At 43.6% G+C, this 25,685-nt stretch overlaps 1 protein-coding gene across 3 annotated transcripts in view; it reads right to left on the reverse strand.

The window, feature by feature from the left end:
• The window catches only part of LOC138580024 (unconventional myosin-Ie-like), a 483,826-nt gene that overhangs the window by 164,236 nt on the left and 293,905 nt on the right, over positions 1 to 25,685 (reverse strand). For all 3 annotated transcript variants that reach the window (XM_069650257.1, XM_069650259.1, XM_069650260.1), the window contains exons 11-14: positions 25,602 to 25,682; positions 10,641 to 10,727; positions 8,863 to 8,949; positions 8,327 to 8,494 (exon numbers count right to left, since the gene is read on the reverse strand). In XM_069650257.1, coding sequence (XP_069506358.1) covers positions 8,327 to 8,494; positions 8,863 to 8,949; positions 10,641 to 10,727; positions 25,602 to 25,682 — 423 coding nt within the window. The remainder of the gene's footprint in view (positions 1 to 8,326; positions 8,495 to 8,862; positions 8,950 to 10,640; positions 10,728 to 25,601; positions 25,683 to 25,685) is intronic.

Below are 25,685 nucleotides of genomic sequence, written 5' to 3' on the forward strand. Positions count from 1 at the left end.
CACAATATACCAATCCCTGGGCAGAAAAGGGTGCCCTAGGCCCAGCCATTTGGTGGGCTATCACTGGGGTGAACCATACTCTGAAGTCCAGTAAGCTTTCATCTAGCCCGGGTGAAGTTACCCTCGCAGTAAAAGAACATGGGGAAGAAGGTACTTCTGATCAATGTGTACAATCCCCCTGGGGCGGGTTGAAGAGAATTACTCCAAGATGAATGACATGAGCTATTTGTTAACTGGATTAGCCATCCGAATAACCATCATATCCCAATTGGGGGGATTTCAACTACCACATGAGTTATGGGATGGGTATAGCCACTAATCCTCATTTGGAATCTAGAAGCATCATGGATCTTGCAGTAGTAGATACTGAGGGGCAAAATTGGCTGAATTATTTCAAAAGTTGGGAACTTGAGGTCATAAATGGATGCACTAAGAGCGATTGCCCAGGGAAGGACACATGGATGAGGGGTACTTCATTTAGCACTTTTGATTGTATGTTGGTTATTTGCGAATTGGCGACCATAGTCAAGGACAGGAGTATCAGCCGTAATCCTTGGAGTGGCTATGCAGCGCTGATTCTTTGCCTTGGGGATATGAGATTACAGTTGTATGTTAAATCTATGGTTGACTTAAAGGCCAACTATGCTGCTAATTGAATAGTGTGGTCAGAGAGAAACGCCGATAACGCTGCAAGAGCGACATTACATCTGGCCACTTCTAACCTTAAGGGTTTTGAGATAATGTCCCCTGAAGAAATTGAGAGGTGGATTACTACCTTTTCTAGCTCCCATGCCACATTGAGGATAAATGTGGCCTTAAGAGAGGCTCAATCAGGAACTGTCTTTGACAGAACAATTAGGGATGCCAAGCGCAAACTGACAGGTGGTAGCAGGAAAGCCAAGACGACCTCATAGTCGCAGCTGTCTTTCGTCCAGGCATCTAGGAAACTAAAGAACAAGCTTAATGCTAGACACCTTCTTCCAGAGGTACTGAATGACAGCACACAATGTCAATATTGTGTAGCAGGAACAATTGTAGCATCTGGTCACTCCTGGGCGAAGCCAAGGGTAGTAGGCAGCACTCCCTTATTAACCCTATTAGTCCGCATGATTGGTGCTTATTTCTAGCTAAGATTAATGCCCTGCTTATATCTTGAAACCCAGTGCAGTCCAACAAACATGAGAGTCCCCCTCCCCTTTGTTGTAAGGGGTGAGGATTTGATGCTTAAAATTAAGAACATTAAGTCATCTAGGGCCCCTGGCCCGAGTGGCTTTGCAAAAGTAGTCCTCAAGAAAGAACCCTTTTTCTAGGCCAGTCTCCTTAAAATACTTTTTGATAAGGTGCTCTCAGAGGCATCGATCCCCAGCAGCTGGAAGAAAGGAATTCTGTTTCTAGGGTTTAAAAACGGACTCAAATCAGACCCGGGTAACTATCGATTGCTTGGATTGCACTGGGAAATTGTTTACTCTATTGTTACTACAAGAACTGCAGGCTTGGATCGACCAAGAGGGCTGATTGGATAGATTTCAAAATGGGTTTAGGCACAATTATTCAACCACTCATTACTTACTTGTAATGAACAAGTGGAGTACCGGAGTACTTTCACCTAACAACCCGCCATTGTACGCTCTATTCATAGATTTTAAATCTGCCTTCGATACAGTGTGCCAGGCCCGACTCTGGTACAAGCTTCATTTGATGTGTTGTCCCCCGGGAATCCTGTATTATCTTAGACTACTGCATACAAACACCTCTGCTAGTCTTAAACTGGATGCACAGGGAACCATGACTGAACCCATTAGTCAGGGTTAAACAGGGGTGCGTTAAAGCCCCACCGTTATATAATCTCTGTCTCAGATCTCTCGGTATCTTTGCCTTATGCCTTACGCCGATGATTTGGTTATCCTAGGCCACACGTTTGGTGGGATACAGTGATCGGTGGCAGCACTTTGGACTTATGCTGATGACAACGGTTTGACCATCAATCGAAATCAAACCTTATTGAAGCTGTTCTCGGGTAAGAAGATTTAACGCTTACGTTTGCATGCTCAGGCTATCGAAGTGAGGTATACCCCCCCATGTACAAATATCTTGGTGTTGAGTTTGACGTAGGTGGAGGGTACAATACTTGCATCCAGATGCGCATGAGGAAGGCGGCACAATTGACAGCTCTTATATGTCAATTCACGAAAAGAAGTCGTGGGTATTCCATCTGGGGAGCCAGACAGCTTTACATCCAATTCCGGGTCCCTACAGTGACATATGGTCTGGAAGCATTAATAACGATTGACCTAAAATGGTTACAGGTGATTGAGGGAAGGTTTTGGAGAAAGTTGTTGGGGCTTCCAATATATGTGCCCATGGCTTTCATTCGTCTGAAACTAGGCATCCTCTCATTAAAATCAATAGTATTAAAAAAAAAAAAAAAGCACAGTTATACGTCAAGATGCTTAATGCTCCTTCTAACCCTCTTTTGAACAATATTGGTCATGATGAGCATAAAAACCAAGCTAATTCGTCCCTGCCGAAGAGTATGAAAGAGCCGTTCCAAGATATAGGGTGGGTACCCAAGCAGGGAGATGAATATTTAGGTATGAAGTCCTCTTTGGGTAGACGCACCGATCTTTGGGACTGGCAGGACAATTCTACTCACCTGGGTCGATTGAATAGTTATGCATTCATCTCTACAGTGTTTTATACATTCAAGAGACCTCAAGTTTATCTGAACTTATGTCCTTCCCCCACTTTGAGAAGATTCATTCTGCTGCTAAGAATTAATCATCTACCAGTTCTCTCAGTAGTGGGTGTGGACAATGGTATTCCAAAAGAGGAACGTTTGTTGTTTATGCCTTAATAGGGGTCAAACGGAAACTGTGAAACGTGTCTTGAATAGTGCCCTTCTATGTGAGCAGTGTATATAGATCATCTTGGTAGATTTGTTCATCAGTTGACAAGTAAAGATCCCACATTTTGGACTTTATGTATTAATACTAAAAATCTAAGTCTTTTTATGTCCCTGTTCAGAATTTGGAACTTAGAGGGCAAACGCTTGGACACAATGGGCAAAGCCGGGGAATTGAGTGTATAAATACATTCTTAACTATCCCTGAACTCCTGAACTAGTTTACTAGTTGGGGACTGGAAAAGTGCCCTTGTGGCTCTTTACCTCTTGGTCTTCTCAGGTATTCCCTGCGTATATGAATTGTTGTCCTATGAATGAGCATTAAATTAGCACTAAATGTACTGCGAGTAATCTGGAGAATTGATTATCTACATTATGCCTAGTAGGATGGTGTATTATTATGGGCACTGTACTTAGAATTAATTCAAGCAACTGAGTGTTGCTCATATGTAAATATAAATTGAGTAAAATCCAAATGGTATGAATTGCAACTGATTGCGTTTTCCTTTTAGCACACACACACACACACACTTTTTTAAGTTGTCTATTTGTTTCGAATTTAACCTATGTATGTTTACCCAAGTATATACTATGTTTTATGCGATTTAATGTATTACTTTATCATGTGCAAAGTTTTTTTCAAAACTGTATCACATTAAATAAAATCCGCTTTAACACACAAAAACACATAAGCAACTTTCAAATGATTACTTTTCTGAACATCCTAATAAATATGTCACTCTAGTTTTATTAGGAATGTTTGCAAGTAATAGTGGTGGCCTTTATCATTTTATTTCCAAGATCTGTGTAAAAGCTTTACATTTTATCAGCGCTATGAAGATTACTTTACCCTACTAAACAATACCTTGGAACTATTTTTCATGATGCCATATTTTGAGGATATCACCTGGGCCCAATGTTCTGAAGGGCAACATTCAGACATGTCAACACAGCAGGAGGAGAATAATGGGCGCGGGGAATAGTGCACAATGCACAGCAATACTATGCATTGTTATACTGCGTGTATTGTAATAATTTCCTGATAGTTTTCTTTTTTTTAAAATATAACTTACTATTCCCCATGCACATTATTTGCAATAGGCATCTTTGTTGTGGTCAATGTTTCAAATGCACAAAATGACTGCTAATATACAAACATGCTCCTGCCGTTCATCTAGAATTCCAACTGGGCAATGAAAAATCTGATGGGAATTTTAACAATTTCATAGCTGCAGATCACAGTGCACCTTGTAGGCACCATATCCTTCTATACAACTGATCACTGCAGGTTTAACAGAGAAACTTACATGGCTTTTCTCCATCATGTGTGTTGGCTATAACGTTTTTGGTTCTAGTAATATCCTGGCATTAAAAAGCCATTTCAATTGAACTGGCTTTTTGTAAATCAGGATGTGCTCCCTGTCCCACTATGTCCATATAGATCTGAAATGTGCAATAAAGTACACTAATTAACCTAAAATGTGTAAAGCGGAGTGTATAAACCCTTTCACTGAACGATGAATGCTCACTTGGTACTATGATTCAATAGCCCCTGCCTTGTTGGCAACCATAATGAATTTGGGGAGGTAGCGGCACTTGCTGTTAGGACAGTTTTTCTAAAGTCCAACTAAGGGCTTGATAAAACCATACATAGGAGGCAGTACGTAAATTCACTCCAAATATGAGGCTGCACCACCTGAGAACATTTGGTAGCGTAGACAGAGCAGCCAGGTTTATTTTAGGAGGGAGAGAGGGCTGTAGCTTTGTACAAAGAAATTGTAGCACACATGTCCAAAGAAACACTGTGTATTGTAAACATAAAGGGTGTATTTAAATACAAATAGACCAAGATAATTCTTGGGTCAATAAGTACTATATTACTATTATAAGCCGGTCAAGTGGCACAGCGAGTAGAGCGCTCGCTTTGACACCCGTGCAGAGCCTGTTAACGCAGGTTCGAATCCCGGCGGGGCCACACTCAGCCTTTCATCCTTCCGAGGTCGATAAATGAGCACCACACACCGTGGGTAATAATAAGCAGCGCTCAGATACCTGAGGGTTTGTAGCGCTATATAAAAGCCTAATTATTATTATTATTATTATTATAATATAAACACAATCATAAAAACATCTCAATACCTATGGTGTGCAAACCAAGGTATAACCTTATTTAGAGGAGCAAGAAGAACGTTGAGGCGAGTCAAAACGAAGGTTATACTTTCTGGATAGTAATATACTATTCTTGGGGAATAAGCTATGGCTAGATATACTTTTAGAATACAATTAGTATTCCAAGGGTAGTTGACCCTGTCAGTAATGCAGTGACACTCAGTTATGAAATCACATAATAAACCAACCCTGTTACAAGTATTCCCCTTGCATCATTACTTTTTCTAACTCAGTTCAGAGCCAGTAAATCAACTCATACTTTCTGGGGGGACCTTAAGTTACTCAATACTAAGTATGAACACTCAACTATGTTAGAATGCACTAAGCAGTTCAAGGAAAGCCAAACCCAATTACCCTTTAAGAAAGACACAATGTATTTCAATGTAAGTCATTCCCTCCCCTCGGCACTTCTCTCCTCCCCTGCACTTGCACAATCTCAATGTCACAAGGCCTGGTAAGATTGTTTCGCACTCTATGTCCCCCTACCTTGTCTGTCCGCGCCTGGAAACGCTTGTGTACAGGTACGTTATAAATAACTCATATCATACATATTGGCACATAACTATCTTTTATCTAATAGCTAGTTATACCCACTATACTTTTAAGAAGTGTATAATACAGTTTCTAAGTTAAGAACTTTATGAAACTATTTTTAATAGCACCAAAGCAATTCAGGGAAGCTCTTAGAAGAACAGCAGCTATTCAAGGTGAGTAAGGCCTATGTACGTTTAAGAGGAGCTACCAGAAACTCAAAGACTATGTATTAACTAAAATACTGTTTTAAATCTGTATAAAGCAGAACAGGGAAAGCAAAACGCATTATAGACTTTAAGAATGACACAATGTTATTAAAGGCATGTAAACCCTATTGGTAAACTTTTACACTCATTACGTTAAGCAATGATAAAACAGTACCAACACATATTACTATATACGTATTTAGAAGGGGCAAATTGCCATTCAAAGTTAGTAAAGCAATTTATACACTTTTTTTTTAGAGGGGCAGAATGCAACTCAAAGGTAAGCATAAACTTATTGACACTTTGTACCTTCTTCTTTCACAGTGATACACTTATCACACTAACGTCTTTAGCAAGTAAGTACTTTTGAAGGCAGAATGCTTTTGTTATCCAGTTCTTCTAGGTGGATGTCTTCAGGATGCAGCAGCACAGGACCCGGTCACTCGATTATTGGTCTGGAGACAAAAGAACTGGACACTAGATGGGAACTTGCACCAGCAGTCTTTACAGGAGGATTCCAGCAAAGGTGGCTCTTTGGATTTGGCACCTTTTTTACAGCAGCCAGATGAAGAATGAATATTACTGGCCAGATTCTCTTCACTCTCTCGGTCCTGCACTCTGTTGAGGGTACATCAGGGATTCGGATCATGTCTCTGGAGATCCAGCAGTAGTCCACCAAAGTTCCTGACCGATTCGGACGACCATACACCGCACTCAGGCTCGAGGTCCCAGGGTATTGCTGATTTGCAGCCCAGCAAGGTTGCAGCATGTCGCAGGATGGCTCAAAATGCAGGTCTTCTGAGACTTGTGGATCACACCAGCGTCTGGGTAGGAGTCATTGTTTTCCGGGACCCCCAGCTCAATTTTAAGGAAGAGTTGCCTAGGCTCCATACACACATCAGGCTCTACGGTCGCTCGAAATTGATAGACGTCTTTTCTTCATCTGCCTCTTCGGGTTCAGCTCCAGTGATTGACTTGTCAGCAGCTTCCAAGTTCAGAGCTTTTATTAGGAACTACAGTACAACATCTGCAATCTCTCCCTGCAGTTCACTGAAAGGTTGTGGGGGGGGCGGTGTTGGCTGTCCAATCAGGACAGCAAGCCCCCAATTGAGACTGCGTTCCTTTCAGGCAAGGTGAAAGAGAAAGGGCTGCAGAGGCTTGGACTCCTCCCTCACTTCCTGCTTTCTCAGACACACTGGAGCCTTGGCAGGGAATACAAAGTTTTCCTGTTGAAGATAAATCTTCACGGAGGGTGTTCCCACCTAGAAACGTAGAGGAAGACCTCAAACAGCAAATTTGAAATGGTGGTTCTTCTGTGCATTACTGAAGCTGATTTACCAGCCTGTGAGTAATGAGACTAAAACGTCACTATGGTAAAACCACTGCCACCAGCCATTCAAGTAAACGTTTAAATTAATTGTAACAACAATGTTACCAAGTTCATAAGAAAAGGAATACATTGTATCCTCCAGCACTTCACATAAGGTGGGATGTGCTGTCTCACTTACATCAATGTAAAGGGGATGTTAATCCCACTTTACTTCTTGGGAACAGTAGTTCACCCAAGAAATAATAAGAATTAAAAAGGAATCCACTGCATTTAAAATGCTTTGTGCTGCCAATCATACACTATGGAGAGACATAAAAAGGTCACCCATAAAAAGAGTAAAAGACTAGATGAGAAGGGAAAAAGATTACTAATCACCTAGTACAAGGTAAAATGATTAACAAGTCCAAGCAACATGTTCTCGGGTTGACAGAGATCAAGAAGATTTATCATAAATTTGAAACTCTTACCCAACACTGGCCACTACCCACACTGTGAATATTGTAGATGTATCACCACTGACGGCACACCCGCTCCTATCAATGGAGAAAACCTCATCTGAACCTACGAATGAGGAGATATACCCTGAGGTGGTGGGCTGACCCTGTAGATAACGGTCTGCCGCCCAAGTTACGGTCCCAAGCGCAGCAAAGGTCTCTTAACTAGGGTGTTGGTGGTGTTACCGAAAGGGTCGGCCTGCCACTTAGGGGCATATCCACATTAGCACCTCTGTACTTATCTACACGGGTTCTAATGGTGTTAATATATTTATTTTAAATGTACCTTTGAAGCGCAGCCAGATGCTGCACAGTCCTGTTGGACAGGAACTCCTTTTTCAATGTAGAGGATGTTGGACGGCATCAACATTGAAAACAGGCCTCCTCACGCTTCAAAGGTAAGTTTATTTTCTTTATTAAAAAAAAAAAACACACACTTAACACCTGCGTAGGTGACTATGAGGGTGCTAAGAGATGAGGTGGGAAGGGCAGTGGGGAAGGAGGCGCTGACAGCACAGGCAGCTCGGAATGCAGGCTTGTACCATACAGTACAGCTCACGTTCAAAGCCTTCTGATTGGCTGTAGCCCCCCTAAATGGTGCCAATAGACAATATAACACCAGGTATCCGTGTCTACACTCCTGCACCTGAAAGAATTAGCTTTCCTACCTTGCCAAAGATTGTGTACATACCTTGCCGGCATAGTGGTGAATAATGAAGCCTTTGTTCCAACTGTTAAAGTGTTCATGAGTGCCAATAGCCATCTGAAGCTTCTGCAGGAGGGTCTGGTCGGCCCCCTCCCCTTTGGCATGCATGGTGGCACAAACGTCATCCAAGATGCTCATCACACCAGGGGGGCTCTGTGGACAGACACAAAGGTCAAGGCTGAGGCTGGCACACACATACAGCACATCCTAGAGCTCTCCAGATGGGTACAAAGGAGTAACTCAGTCGCGTTATGTACCATGTTCCGAAATCTACAAGTCAACGGAGAAACAACTTAATCAACTGTAGCATCTAGACTAACAGACATCACTCCTATGGAAAACGGTCTACCAACAGGTACGCTAGCATAGTGATTTGAGGCTGAATGTGTGCCTTATTATGTGTGTGTTATGGTGGGGCAACCATTCAAAGAAACAGGTGTTTCCAACAAGACTATGCAGTGATGAAACATGAAACCTAAGCAATGCAAGGAATTCTTGGATCAATGAAAGGTCATACTCACCACTTTATTCTCAATAAGATCACACACGATTTTGTTATTGAAATACTCGATGGGAGTCCATCGGATGCCCTCCTGGACATATTCTTCCTGGAGGAGAGAAGCAAAACGCTGAGTGCTTCCAAAGCTCCCATTGGCTGTGAAACACTGCTCTTGATGAACCCACTAGCCCCCCCCACACCCGTCATCCTTCGAGGTATGTAATTATTTCTGGAGAAGATTGTCCCAGCTGTACACAGGTAAGGGCAGTCTGGGTCGTTCATCAGCCTGATAGGACACTGTACATCTGCCAGTCTTCATGTTTCTACTAGCATTCACTCACAAAACCTTCCCTGTGACTGTCACAGGACATCAAGTTTATGACACCCCATACACAGCATTCCTCACAGATGGGCATCCTTTCAACATGTCAAACTATATTTGACCAAGGTCAAGGGTTTATTTGGTGTATTGTCTAGAGAAACTCTGACCAGTAGGGAAATCGTGCAATTTCCAGACAGTCGATGCATCTAAAAGGCCAGGTGTATTGAAGAAGTTGGTCAAACCAGGTGACCCAAATGAGGGGGACCTGGGGTCCAGATGAGGCAATCTGGGGCAGAAATGGGAGCAGTCTAGAATCGAAATAACTGGATTCTGAAGTCAATACTTGAGCAATAATACCCAGATTGGGTGGACGAGAGCCTCAATGCAGTTACCACCCGATCTTGCCTGGCGGAACAAGTAGTATTGCTATTAAAACACCCCAGGTTTCCAATCCGGAAACCCTGAGTGCTGACAGCAATGTATTTTGTATGAATGAATGGAACGCCTTGTGCCGTCCCATTAATTCCTACAAAATACTAACCAAGATGGCTGCTGTCCAGCTGGAAGACGGAGCTCCAAACGGAGCACCTCTCCCAATTCCTTGGCGGCCCGGGAGACTTAAGTGGCAGCAGCAATTGAGCCCCTGCCAAAAAAATAAGGGGGTTGGGGGGTCAGGAGGGGAGGGAACGGTGACCGAGGGATGGGACGTTGACGGGAGGATGGCGGGGAGGGGAGTAGCCATCAAGTTGCTTGGAACGTGGCCTTGATCGTGGGATTTAGCCCGCAATCCGAATGATTGGGTCCCACGCCCCGGGTGCTAATAAGGAATCTCAACATTCCGTCTGGTAAGGGTGTGAATGTGCATATATGATAAACTTGGGTCATAAATGCAGGGCATAATCCTCCTTTTCTCCACCCATTGCCACAACTGCAGCTTTTTGGCCAATTAATTCCAGAGTGAAAGAAGACATCTTATAAATTCCCAGGTTGGAGCGGGAAGAATTCAGGTCACAAGTGCTAATTTGGGCTGAATAAACTCAATTTTGGTGCAAAACAACTAACATGTATGCTTTAGCTCGTATCCAGTAAAAATATCTGAAACATAATAGAGTGGTAAATTTCAGAGTGGACAAAAACAGAAAAACACTGCGACCATCAATTAAATAAAGGGTAGTGGGGTAAAGGTGTTAAAATGGGTCGGGGTGGAGTTTTAAGGGTTAATAAAAAACCGGAGTCTTGGGGGAGGTACCCTCCCCAATTTAAAAGAGAAAATATATTTTTCGATATTTTTTTCCACAATGAAATTTAGCACTGTAATTGTGGTCGGTAAGATTACATATAAACGCTTTAGCTGTGATGACGCTGTGCTTTGCTGCTAGCTTCAAAAGCTATCTTGTTACCCAAATTCCATCTCGCACCCCATTTTGTAATGTCAACCCCCCCCTCCACCACCTACCCTGTGCTCTCTCCCTACTCACCTGCTCGGCTTTCAGTGTCAGCTCGATGAAAATCTGCTGAAGTTTTTCATTCACAAAATTGATACAGAACTGCTCAAAGCCGTTTTTCTGAGCGGAACAAAACACGCATGTTAGGGATCATGGTTGGCAAATCACATAGCGCAGGCAGTCATTTTCAAAGCAATCCCGTATACCATATTTTACTTCCAAATAAACTGCTGTATTATTTCTATCTTTTCACATGTAAAACAATATTCCCTGAAGCAAGTTGGCATGGGCAAACAAGATCTAATTTTGCAATGTACAATGGCTATGGACACATTTTGAAATACACATTGTTTATGAACGCTTTGAGGTCAGAATTCAATTTTTTCGAATTCTTTTTTGCTAAAAGCCGTGGGTGGTCAGGGATGGGAGGGGGGAGAGACTTAGGGAGGCCATCATAGTTATGGCAAACAGGCAAGACACTGAGGGGTTAGCCAAGACCCAAACAAGGTAGGTGGATGAACTGTTAAGGCTTAGTCTCAGGAAAAGTGTGAGAGTGGTCCAGTGCTAAAGAGTCCAACACTCAACAATTCAACTTAGCCAGTCAATGTACAACATTACAGTAATTTATTCAGCCTTTTTTCAGAACACACTAGAAGATGAAAATAACGTGCAAGTATTGCAATCAAGAAATGTATATAGTTCGCTTGTACCGTGTTAGCCAAGGGTTGAGAATAGAATATTGATCCAGAAAAAAAACAATGAGTCGATACCTAGATTGGGCTAACAAAGTAATTTATTTGGCATATTTGCGAGTTTTCGTGGAATGTCTCCACTTCCTCAGGCAGAGATGAAATGAAGCATTTGAAAAACATCCCAGCATTACAGCTTACACAGCCCCTCCCGCAGATACCCTATCTATGCCAGTCTGTACCCGATTTGTAGTTTTGCTCATAAAGGAATGTGGATGTTCAACTCCCCCACACATTACAATCTTCAAGGCCTAAATGGTGCTGTGTTAAGTAGGGCAGGGGTCAGTGAAAGTGAAGAGCAAAGAAAATTGAAAAAAAAAAAACAGCCCTGCATGTTTTTGTGCTCTTAGGAAGGGTTGGTTAAGTGCCATTCATTGTATGTGCAGTCGAGTTGAAGCTCTGTACGTCAGGCCAGTCCCTTTACAAGATCAGTGGTAGCACAATCATCAACATTAGAGTCGTGTGCCTCTAGAAATCTGAAAGTGGGGATATACAGCCAGTTTATGTGTTAGGCCTGTGACTCGTGGAGCCCAGTGTGGTAACTTTCTGTCAAATATATGGAGGTTATTTTACATCCCAATCAAGATGAAAGGGTGGGGCTTGACTAGGGACAAGGGCCCTGACAAGTTTTTGGGAAGCGTTTGGCAGATGGGGCTGGGTTGGAGGGACTCTGGCATCAATTCATTGCCTTAGAGAGGCTGGTGCAGTGCAAGTTGAATGTCTGTGAATGGCTTTGGAAAAAATTATGGGAAGTGTCAGGTCTGTTTGTTGCGATGCCTGTATCTCTATGAATGGAAAAGTCTGTTAGTTAGAATAGTGACTCATGAAACCGCAATGTCTGTTCAAGCCCCTGCCAGTGTATTGAAAATGTGCATGCATTTGAATTTATAGGTCTTGGCTTTGTCAGTCCTGAAATTACCAGACTTTCTGTACGTGAATAAAAAATAAATAGTCTCTTGAAAAAGGATTCCAAGGTCAATCTTCTGGGGTACTCGGAGTACAGATGTTTCAATAGATCGATTATGAATAGTCTCTTATGATTCTTCTCATTAAACTCTTTGTCATGAGCGCTACTCCCGAGGAGCCAAGACTGGCCCAGCGTCCCCGGAAGCGGGCTCATCATCCACACCCCCCGGTTCCAGCAGACCCCTACAGGGGCCCTTTGGACCATGTCCTGGAGCCTCTGGCGCCAGGCTCATAAGGAACCACAGTCCCGGCGCCATGGGCGCCGGGCTCATATTCTTAAAGTGTGCAGTAGTGATTGGGTGGACTTACCTGTGGCAGACCATGCTGCATACTCACCTAGAACAATCCAAGCTGGGTGAAGTCCCAGCCACTGGCTGGGAGGGACCAATCCTCTGTTACAGGAACTCTTTTCTTACCTGGGTGGGGCTGATGCTAATCCTCTGACACTGGAACTCTTTTCTTACCTGGGTGAGGCTGGAGGAAGAATACGCCCCAAAGCACTTCTCCACTATTTAAACCACGCCCGATAGAATTCACGTGCTTCGCGTTATTCTGCAACAGCAGCAGGACGCTCACCGAGTCGGCTCCTGCATTCCAGGTCCAGACACACCCCCAGCTTCTCGAGCAGCAACCTGTGGATGAAGAAAAGGCACAGGAACATCTACTCAGCAGAATTCAGCCACAAGAGTCCAGTCTCCGACAACCTGCAAATAAAGACATAAGGTTAGAAAACGGGCAACACGCTTGCAGCTGCGCTCGCTTACCTTATCCATCCGTGATCACACCGGAGTTCACCGCGCCCTTCGCTTCGGCAGCATCCCAGCACCTGGAAGACAAAAGACATTGTTAGTGGTGTCCGAGCCGAAGGGTTCGCAACTCAGTTATACTTACGCGCTTCTTCACGCGCAGCAGCGGCAGCATCGCCCTCAGCATTTCGGCATCTGAAAGAAAGGAAAAGACATTATTAGAGGTGCCCATTTTGAAGTGGCCACAATTCAGTAATACTTACGCGCTTCTTCAGGCGCAGCAGCGGCAGCATCGCCCTCAGCATTTCGGCACCTGAAAGGAAGGAAAAGACATCATCAGAGGCGCCCATTTGGAAACGGCCACAATTCAGTTATACTTACGTGCCACCGCACGTGCAACAGCGGCGCCCACAGCATCTCGGCACCTGAAAGACAGAAAAGGACATTATAAAAGGGTGCTCCTTCAGAAGCGGCCTCAGATCTTCTATACTCACGAGCCTCTTCTTGCACAGCAGTGGTGGTGTCGCCAACAGCTCCTCGGCACCTGAAGGACTATTACAAGCCACAAAAGGACACTGAGCCTAAACACTGAAATCATCCAGTGACGTAACTGGATTCCACGCGCCCCTGCACCAGAAGCAGGATGGAGAGCTCGGCTTTACTAAACCAAAGGTGAGAGTTCGTGGAGACCAGTCGAGAACCAAGAAGTGGGAAAAGCAGAAGATTGGTGGGAGAACTTATCCAACCAGCTTGTAATTACCCCTTTTTCTTCCACCTGCAGAAAACTCACCTTACAAGCCAGACAGTCAATATTCGGAGGTCCTGCCCAGAGCGTCTTCCGAGTTCTACGCCTCATCATAGTCATAGAAGCAACTGTAGCAGTCCAGTTTGGGTCAGCGCCTCCGTGGGAATCAGGTGAGCGTTGCACTCTTTTGTCTTTCTTTCCTCCCGTTTTAACCATCTAGAGATGATGTTCTGATTCCTTGTTTTTAATTTGGGATTCTCAGCATGTACTTTTACAGTCTCTTGATGTACTTTCTTTAAAGTTGTGATTCAATTACCAACTTTCTCCAAACATTTGCTCATATCTTGTTTCTTCTTTAAACTTATGTGGACTGTGTACAGGATGTCGAGGCAACTTTCCCCTTTCTCAGGGTAGCTTTATCTCTTCCAATTCTGCTTCGCCATTTAACCATTCAACAGTTTCTTATAAATATTGCTCTTGGATTCCCTTTTTACTAAACTCAACTGATTTCCAGATTTGGTACTGGACAAGTGAACTGATTGTTGCAATGATCCTTTGGAGTCACCCATGGCCTCCCATGCTCCCAGTTACCTTCCTGATGATAGGAGAACCTGAAAGGGAGCCTTTGTCGTTTTAGTTCCTTCTTCATTGTCCAGACTGCTGGCGTCTCTCCTGCTTCAGCCCTGGGTCAGGGTGCAGGGTCAAAACAAGACGAGAGAGTGAGACAGCCCTAGGGCTTACAAAGAGCTCAATGAAAACCCTGGAACCATTGCTGCAAATTGGACCGATTCTTGTGCCATCTGTGACAGTAGCTAAACACACAATATAAGATGCCTCTTTTTTGCCTTAAAATGTCTTGCTCGTCCCTCCTCCAGGATATATCGGTACATGGTATATTGCGAAGTAACAAATTCAAAATATTTCAGCTGCATGAACTTCCATAAAGTATTTTGCCAATGGATTTGTCAGATCCCTATTTCTTTTATAGCTCCCTGATGTTGTACCTTTTTTTGCAGCTACATACGAGCACATCATTTGATAACACGAGTGATGCTATGTTTCACTTTCATTGCTTTTCCTGTTCTAAGATTGGTTTATAGATCCACATGCATCCCATATGTACAGGCCTTATATTTTGAACTTCTATTACAACCCAATTTCTTAGCTGGCAACCACAAAGCTGCTCTTTGATTAGTCTGTTTTTTTAAAACAGCTAGGGGCCAACAATGTTTTTAAATGTCAGAAACATAATAACCTATTTCCTAACATAGATCTGGGACAGCTTTTAAAAAGATTACATACACCAAGGCTTATTTAAAAATGTTCGATCACCACTAGCTTGTTGTGTAGATGTCCTTATAAATCCAATGGGCTCCGTTTTTGCATCATTTGACTGCTCACATGGTACCACCTGGCACCAATAATGTTGTCCTTTATATACCTATTCCTACACTTTCTCTAGCACATGTACAGGATATTTTCGATCATTCTAGATTTTAAACAATCAACTTAATTTGAAAAATGTTTCACTCTAATAAAATTCCTGAGGGGTAAACTCCATTTTAAACTTCTGGGATGTGAACGTTCTGTATGCAATGTCAGTTAGTACTGGTCTCCTTATGATACAAGGTCTTTTTCAATTTGTTTTCCACTAGCTTAATTTTCTTCCCAGAAGACTAGACCCCAGAACTTTTTACCCTGGTTACTTCTTTCTGTCAGTAAGCTTTTAAGTGGTTAGAATAGCTGTGTTGCTCCTATAACACAGCCTAAACAACTCTGATGCCTTGCCAAGGAATAAAGATAACCGTCCATCACATTTTAAAGTGATGCTAAACCAATATCTAAGACTTGCTCACATAGATGTCGAAATTGTAACAAACAGATTACACACCACTTCTAACTAACCGTGTGCCTCTTTAGCACCAATCAGACGCTGCTAGGCGTAAGCCGCCCACATTTACAAGGCCCAGGGAATCGAGGCTGCATCCTGTCCCGAGCCTGTACACAGCCGTACACGCCGTCAGCCAGGAACTCTGCCCCCCAAGCTTCCCGACTATATCATCCAGGACTAACTTTCTCAACAACCAGCTATACTAAGCTACATTTACGGATTTTATGCACACAAACTTTCATCATTTCGTCCAGAACACTTTACGCCCTCTAGCCTATATGTTTGCCAGCATCAGCGCGCCTAAAGAGGATCTCTCTGCTATCCTATAAACTGTTCCCTATGCTTGCCCTGCGTGCAACACCATGACAGACATACCCGTCTCAATAGCCGACTCCTCTTTTCAGCGTATCAGACTGAATAATTGTACAACTAACACACGTTTTGTCACTTGAGTTGATTATTTCTGCTTTCCCGCTAGCATGGCTACTAAACCTAACTGAGCTTTGCCTCTTGCCGCCTTACATTACAATGTGTCAGCTATGTTTATCCCAGTTACCCCCCATCTTATCAGCCTGCTAGACTAACAGTGCATAAATGCATATCAGCCCTCCCCAAACAGGCCGCATTCCCTGCCTGCTGAAATGCCACACCTGAAATGCTGTTGCCTGCTATAACTACCCGTTACCTATGCTGGTTGCCCTCTATAAATACTTGCTGACTGTCTATGTTGCCCACCTCTAGAAATGCCTATTGTCCACCTTGTGACAACACTGCCCACTCTGAATCGCAGGTCGGCCTTCTTCTGAAATGCACACTCTGAAAAATATGTTTTGAAACACTGTTACCCACTCTGAAATGTATGCTGTCCATTCTTCCTGAAATGCTTATTGCCCACCTTTGTAACATCATTGCCTAATCTGAAACGTAGGTTACCCATCTTTTGAAATGTTCACTCTAAAATGTATGTTTGTCACTCTTGAATGTACACCTCCCAATCAGGTATACTTATGCCAATTTATGTAAATCACAGCACAGTGCACCATACCAACCTTTAGCAGTACCTCACCACAGTATACAACTATACATCAGCCCACGGGAACTGGCTGAAGTGCCCCATACTATTCAGAATCACCCACTCTGTAACATGTCACCCACACTCCCATAACGTACCACCTACTCCATTCCTACTGGCATTATCCACAGGCATACCCAACCTTCGCTCTAATCTTGCCTTCCCTGCTCCCTTGCATAGCTGCAACACCATCCTGCCCAAACCACTCCACAGTACACAGGCTAACATGAACCCTATGCCTCTACACTTGAGAAATCAGAGACTAAGCTCCCGCTCTGCCCGCTCCTCAGCCACTCCTAAAACATACCCTGAAAAGCAACCCCACCAGTCGCCATCACCGACCGCTACCCCTAGGCCAAAAACCACCAGTAAAAATACCACTCCCAATAGCATCCCTATCAAACCCAAATCAGGGAACAACCAGAAAACACAATTCCAATGTGCCCTAATCAACTCACGCACCCTGCCAGCTCATGCCACAGAGATGCACAATCTCATTACGCATCTGGAGCTAGACATACTAGCCATTACTGAGACCTGGCTACATGAAGCCTCTGGTCCAGCCGTCGGCCAAATCCAACCACCAGGCTCCATCATTCTTCGCCAAGACAGAACCTCCAGTAAAGGAGGAGGGGCCACCCTAATTCTTAAGGAAACCCTCAACGCTAGGCAACTGAAAACCACTGAGGCTGACAACTTTGACATGCTATCACTAAAAATATCCCCTTCGCCAAATGACACCATAACATTACACACCGTTTACCGCCCTCCAGGCCCAACTCTCGATTTCCAATCCAACATCACCCATATCATAGGGGACAACCTTAAAACAAACTCAGCAATTCTCCTAGGAGACCTCAACCTGGGCTTCAAAGACCACAAAGACAAGAAAGGCAAAGCCCTCGCTAAAGTGCTCCAAGATTTAGGCTTCACCCAACTAGTCAACGACCCAACCCACACCAAAGGACGCATATCAGATTGGATTGCGTATCATATCTGTGCAGCCGACATCAGCTCTAACACCCCACGCCCATGGACTGACCACCATCTTCTGCACTTCTTTATACCCTCAAAAATAGGAGGGAACCCAAACCCACCTGCGCCAGCCTTGATGGCTAGGTAAAAAAACTGCTCACTGTAGACAGAATCCTCCCGCTCCTTGAGAGATCAGTGTTTGCCCAGCCCACTTCGAACGACCCGACAGAACTGGTGGAGATCTACAACACCACTCTTAAAGAGGTACTAGATGCTATAGCCCCACTGGAAAAGAAAAAAGCCAAGCATATACTTCATGCTAACTCATGGTTCACACAAGACCTCCTAGATGCCAGAACCGCAAAAAGAGTAGCACTAACCTCATGGCAAACCAAGCCCTCCACTACCACAAGGGATGCCTACCTTGCAGTTGCCAAGCAATGCAAAAAGGCCATCTCAAAAACAAAAGCCGTTACATACAACTCCAGGATTGAGAAATCGAACTCCCAATCCAAAGAGTTATTTGCCATTTACAATGAGCATACTATCCCTCCCACCGCTGCGCAACCCACTGAGAAAAACGAAACAGGGTGTAACAACATTCAACATGCCATGTTAAACAAAATCAAAACCGTCCAGAACAAAATTAAGACACAACTCAACCAACTGCCCAAAGCCACATCACCCACATCAAAGCCCTCCGCCACCCTGCCAGCCACAGACTCTCCCCACTGCATGCACTAATACCCCCAAACCCTTTGCATTCAGGGAAGTAACAATTCCTGAAGTCCTATTGATCATGAAGCACACCAAACCATCACTATGTAAAGGGGACACATGCCCAGCCAACCTAGTCAAAGACTGTGTGACAGCCCTGGCCCCTTTTGTCACTACCTTTATCAATGCCTCCTTCGCCACGAGCACCATCCCATGCACCATTAAGGAAGCCTGGGTTCGGCCACTATTAAACCAACCCTGGATCCTGACTCCCCAAACAACTCCCGTCCAATTACCACTGTGCCATTCCTGCTGAAAATTCTGGACAAGGCGGCATATCTACAGATTCAGTCTTACCTGGAAGCTCACAAAAGCCTTGCTAAAAGACAATCTGGTTTCCGCCCTCGTCAGTACAGAATCAGCTCTACTTGACCTCAAGAACCAACTACTCGAAGCCATGGACAAAGGCAAGTCCTAATTTCTCCTACTCGTGGATCTCTCTGCGGCCTTTGACTTGGTTGACCACAAGATCCTGTGTAAACACGTCACTGACACTGCTCACTTCTCCCAATAAGCTACCGCCTGGATCACCTCCTTCCTGGAGGGTCGAGCTCTGAGGGTCTTCTCTGACCAGGCTTCAGCCGACCCATCCCCCAATGAGTGCGGAGTCCCACAAGGATCCTGTACCTCCCCACTCTTATAACCTATTCACTCTTCCCCTCTTCAATGACCTAGAAGATTTCGGCATAGCCTTTACCAACTATGCCGACGCCACACAAATTCTCCTCCCCCAACAGGTGACTATGAGCAAGACCTCAACACCTTCCAGAAGACATACGCCCGCATCCAGGCCTGGATGGCAGCCAATGGCCCATGTCTAAACGGGGAAAAAAACAGAAATTCTAGGCCCCAGAGAATCACTAAAAAAAACTAAACGACAAATACAGCTCCTTTAGTATTGAGAACACTGTTATTACAGCCTCTGCGGCATTATAAACCCGTGGAGTATACCTGGACTCCACCCTATCAATGGACAGGCAAGTCAACGCCATCTCATCAGCTGCACTCACAACAAAAATCATAAATGCAGTGAAACCCCACCTGTCGCCAAATAACTGTCTTAACATCGCTAGAGCCACCATTGGCACAAATTTTGATTATTGTAACATTCTACTCCTAGGCACCTCTGCTAATAACATTAACAGGCTGCAAATTGCACAAAACAGCACCCTTAGAGCAGCCATCAGTATCCCCAGAAGAGAGCACATCTCCCAAGCGAAAAAAGAAGCCCATTGGCTCCCGATCAAAGAGGGCATAACATTCAAGGCCCTTACGATCACACACAGATGCATCTCCCAGACCTCCCCAGCCTACCTGGCTGAAAGAATACACCAGGCCTCGGCCCTCAGACCAAAACGTGACCAATACTCCCAACTACTGGTAGTCCCAGCTTTCAACAGAGCCAAAGCTAGCGGCACCAGTTTTGAAGTATTAGCCCCAAAAGCCTTGAACGCGCTCCCGCCCAGTTTAAGAAACATAGAATCCCTCACAGTGTTCATAAAGGTGCTTAAAACAAAGTTATTTAACTAGTTACCACGCTGCATGGACTCCAGCACTGTTCCTCTGTAACCTCATAACACCCCTCTCTACACAGTCATTGAATATGCACTACTGTCTGTTACACTGCTATCCTAACCTGTACTAAGTGAATTTTGTCTTGACCTGTACTAAGTAAATACTGTATTGCATTAAGTGAATATTCTGTAACAGTGCCATGATGCCTCTGGGCCGCTGGGCGCTCTATAAATCCAAAATAAATAAATAACAAGAGGAGCTACAAACTGAAACATGCACACCGAGGATAAGCCTCAGAACAAATGGATTTGGCCAAATATATTTTAGCCTTCCCGAGTAGGGCAATAATCACAACTTAAGTTATTCTCTTCTTTGCCAGAGCTGAAAGGTACCTAGTTTGTGTATACTTAAACCCTCACCGGGAGAGACTCCCCCTTTGGGAACAAGGACTCCCGTTCCTGTGTGGAACTCCCTGATGCCCTACACATGATTGATGGCATATATGGAACCAGCTAATATGAAAAATAATTGCAAGTTCCAAGACCAAGAAAAGGATCAAAGTGAAGTTATGGGATTGCAAGAAAGAAAGAGCAGTTGTCTCTTTAAATTCAAGTCTCCAATTAACTGGGATAAGTATGTTGAAGAAAGAGGATACGCAAAGCGAGGGGGGGAGAGAACGAGACAGAAGCCCACGAGATTCAGAACTGCTTTGAGTCAGAGAGGAAGACACAGGAAGCCCAGCGTGTACGAAGCAGAGACAGCTGGAGCAGAAAGCTCTGTGGTGAAGTGACCACGAAGCAATCATGGGGGTCAGGCTGCCCATTCAACTAAGCCAACACCACCCGACTGAAGATACTTGCAAGAAGCCGACGACGTGGAAAGCAAACCAAGAAGAAACAGGAAGGAAGGAAGAAGGTCCCGAGTACCTACTGGCACCAGAGACATTGCTCCGCAAAACTGAAGGTAACGGGCAGAACAGGAATACCAGGAAGCCGAAGGGGACTCATTTTAGCATCAGAGAAACTTGTCACAGTACCAATGACAAAACTGGGAAAACCAAGTTGATAAAGTTACCGTTTGTGCCAATGTGATAAAGAGAAACATAGAAATCCTGAAGAGTGAAAGAAATGGAACGTCATTACCTTGGCAAAAGGGGAAAGTAAACCCTTTTGCAAGACAAAGAGTTTAAAAGGACAGAGACAGACAACCATGAACTAAAGACCAGAGAAGTTCCTAGGACAAAAGCTGTACAAGAAAGTCTATATGAGGAAAATCTGAATGATAATTTTCTGGAAACAAAAGCCCCAGAAGAGAAGGCATTAGACAAAAATATTCAGAGTCCTGTAACCCAGAACGAAGGATTCAAACAAGGAGAAAGAAATCTCCCCCAAAAAAGAAGAGAAAGACTATCAAAAGATAGCAAGACACTATTTGAAAATGTTATGAAAACCAGGACTCTAAAAGTAACGAAGGTCTAAAAGCACAACCATCAGGAGAAGGGAGTCATTCTCCTGACCTTAGTTGATTAGACTAGTGGTTGGGTCAGATTGGGTTTGTTTTGGACAGTGGACTTATTCCTTTGGACATTGACTCACGAGTGACTCGCACCTTTGTAAAGTTGGTAGGTAACCCCTATAGAGATAGGGAAAGATCGGCCTTATTCTTATTTCTTTAATAAAGACAAGGTAAAAATGTCCTCAGTGTCCGTGCACTCCTTCTGATCTGTCACACTACACATCAGGTAACTGGTATCAATCATTTCTTCCATGAAGCTCATTACTTGTCCTGGAGATCCATGGCTATCTAGCATGATCAAACTCCTGTAGCTGTTCCTTAGTTCCTTTTATTATAAATGTTATGAACAGGTCCTTCGCGGAACTCAATAGAACGTGGATTACCCGGTTACTGAAAAAGAAAACATTAGATCCCCATGACACCGGGAACTATCGCCAAATTTCCAAATGTCCAATCAGCTTTAAAAATCTTGGGAAAAGATGACACCAAACATTTGCAGGAGGATCTGGAACATAAACGGCTCAGGCTTTCACCCAGGGAGGAGTACTGCAACCACACTCACCGATGTGAAATAGCTTATCTAAATCACAGTACAGGGCCCTACAGCCCATCCCATACTATCTATCACCTGCTTTCAACATCCTGGATCATTCTACATCCTGGATCATTCTATCCTGCCATGCAGGTTGAAAAATGTCAGTATCACCATGGGCTTCCAGAATTGTGCAGATACTCAACTCATCTTCCCTCTGAATACAGAAAAAAAGAAGCCAGAAGCTATAAGATCTTCAGTAGCATTGAACATTGCATGCATTCAGGATGCACCTCAATGTATCAAAAACAGAATAGAGCACATTGCTGCATTCAAAATCATTGAATACTCAAGAAGAACTATCTCTAGAAAAGGGAAATATATATGTATAAAGCTGGGTGTCTAGACTCCCAAATACCAATGTGCCAACTTGTAAACAAAATTATTAGTGCCTCAAATGTCCACTTAATGGTTCTTATGCAAATCAGGCCGTTCATTTCAGACTGCCACGTGGCTGCTATAGTTCGGGCAGGCATTAGCTCTTGGATAGATTGTGGCAACACCTTCTTACTAGGCGCTCCCAAATATGCCCTAAATAGGTTTCAAGTAATACAAAATATAAAAACACTACATCAGTAACGGGTGCCTTGCAAAGAATGTAGATATCCCCGGTCCTCGGGACATTGCACTGCCTACCGGTAACAGCAAAAATCTAATTTCAGGCATTGACTCATGTTCGAAGCGCTCCAGATGACGGGACCAAAGTACCTTCAAAGAATATTTCAGCTCTATTCTCCTCACCGTAATCCAAGATCTTCTCAAGCTTTGCTTTTAACGGGTATTAGAATAAAGTGAACTCTAGCAATGGGGAAACCCTTCCAGGCGCTGGCCATCAAGTACTGGAATGCACGTCCACAAGACCAGAGATAAAAATCCTTCTCCACTTTAGAGACTCAAAACCCTTCCCTTAATGTAACTTCCTTTGGAGTCGTCAATAGATATTTGAATGATAATGCTGAATGATAATGCTTAGACTCCTTGGCTGTAGGTGCTCTATAAATGACAATAGATATAAAATTAGAATTATAGACTTGTATGACATTTACAAATTCTTGTAAGATCTCCTCCTGTTCCTTCCCAACAATAAAAAGGCCATCCTGTGTACCTGTACAATAGATTCTATGTTGTTTTGCCAAAGTAAATTACTTAGTTGTAATTTACTTTAACAATGTCACTTCATTCTTTTCCATAATATTTTTTGTTTAAATGGGGGGGGGGGAGAGCAGGGTTGTCCCATACCTCCTCTTCCCTACCAATGCCCCCACCCCTCCCACCCCCTAATCAGCCCTAACCCTCAAACCACAAAAGTGTACTTCACCAGGGGGTAATGCTATCAAAGTAAATTACAACCAAGTATTTTTCTTTGGCAAAACTATGGTGTACATTACCATCACATCTTCTGTATATAGAATAAATCTCAGCAGAATGAAAGACCATTTTCCCAACCAACCCAGAAACAAATAAGCGTAGGTCGGTGCAACCAAAGTGCCAATAACAGTTCCATGTAACTGCCGATAATATTGCTCATTAAAGAGAAAAATTATTATCTAAACATCAAGCAGCATTTGTGAATGATATCTGTAATTCGCCAGCCTAGAAGGAAATATTCCACTGCTTTCATAGCCTTGTCAAGTTCTAAAATTGTATAAAAGGGATACAATGTCTAAGGTTGCTAGAATATATGTGCACTCACAAGGTAACTCAGCTATTGTAGCAAGCAAATCAAACGCGCCCCTCTTGTATGATGGCAAATTATTTACAAATCAGAACGGAGGTTCACTCATGTAAGGACCCATTGGAGGTTACTTTAGGTCAGCCAGGTGGTTTATGTCTGTTTTGATGTATCTTTGGGTGGTAAGTGGGATGCGCAATGGCCAAATATTGCCTTTCCACCCAATGAAACAATCCCCTTTCTTACCAATGTTTTAGCATTAGATCATATTCTGCTTCCATTTACAGAGTGGGCTTTTCAGACAATTTTCCATAGCACATGCTACTCCGTATTGGTCTCTTGGCTTCCTTAATATCAGACTATGGCCATCACTACAGTATTGCCACTTTTATCAGACGGCCCAATTATTATTGTGGGAGATTTAAGTTTTGTTATCGCCTCCCACTGAGCGCTATTTAAATTCTTCATATGGGAAGTCAGCCAGTTGATCAAATCTGTTAGGATCCTGTATGACCATTTCTTCAAAGATCTCTAAATTTGCATATCCCGTTTTAGATGCGTATTTTATTGTGTTTGTGTGGGACTAATAGTACCACGATACAAGCCCTATCCCCTCCTGAAAAAAGCCAGACTGTTCCGCAACTTTATCATGTAGTGTGTTATGGACTAGATTGGTGGACGTCCGGATCACACCTTTTTGGATTGGTCTTTTGAAACCCTCACTAGATGGCTTCAGGAAAATCTACATAAGAGTCACATTCTGCACCTATAAACAGGGCATTCATAGAAGGATTAGGCACCGGGCAGACAGTGGGGTGGTAGTCACATGCTCAGGGTCTCAAGTATGAAACACAGAAAAAGGGGGACAGCTTCTAATAAATGTTGACTACATGCCAGCTTTTTTCTCAGCCACCCAAGGAGGCATAGGGGCCATGTGAGCGAATTGGGGTGGGGGCAGATGGACTGACAATGTGAGAAGCGTACCTAATGCAAATGAACAAGCAAAGAACATTATTAATGACCCGACCAGAGATTTAAAAAAAGGATATGCATTGTTTGTCAATCATAAAAAGAGGGTGGGCATATGGGCATGTGGACAGAGGCTGTGAAACACTTGCAGTACACGGATAGAGTGCGAGGGCCAGAGGGAGGAACTCAAACACCCATGGAGGGCTTTAGCTTTCATCATCCCTGCACGCTCCGGTTCCACAAGCACAACAGCCCACGCTCGTTGAAGTCATCAGGGTCCTAGTGTCAACCATCATTCTATACAAAATATTCTCAACCTCTTGCTTTACCAATACCCTTTCATAGCATGCAAAGCAGTGACACCATTGGCTATCAAAAATGCAACCTGTAAATAAATAGAAATATGAAATATTACAAAAATACAATGACCAGCAAGACAGAGGCAGCACTGAAACTCCAAGTGAATAGGAAATATAAAAGAAACAAGTGAAGGGACAAGAGATTGAAGCGGTAGCTATGCAGATAAAGAAATGAGAATTGACTGGGAGAGGAGCTAAAAGCAGATTAATACTTTAACACAGCAGCCAATGTGGTAGTGAGCCGCTTGTGACAATAATAACGTAGTCATAAAAAATTGTGCAACTGCGCCACAGATTGTAAGTGCCATAAATGACAGGCACTGCTCCAACTACTACTCAGCTTTGGATTCAAACTGGTGACCCTTAGTTTGTTGGAAGATTTCTTAACGGCCACTTTTACTAGTAACAGAGTGAGCAAAATAGCTCAGCGCGGTATAATCATTTAACGTACCTCAAAGATCTCAAAGCCATAGATGTCCAGGACACCAATGTTGTACTCCTCTTTAACCTTCTGGATAGCTCTGTTTATGGCCTG

This window comes from Ambystoma mexicanum, chromosome 1p (genome assembly GCF_040938575.1).
Source record: "Ambystoma mexicanum isolate Mex_15411 chromosome 1p, UKY_AmexF1_1, whole genome shotgun sequence".
NCBI classification, from domain to species: Eukaryota; Metazoa; Chordata; class Amphibia; order Caudata; family Ambystomatidae; genus Ambystoma; species Ambystoma mexicanum.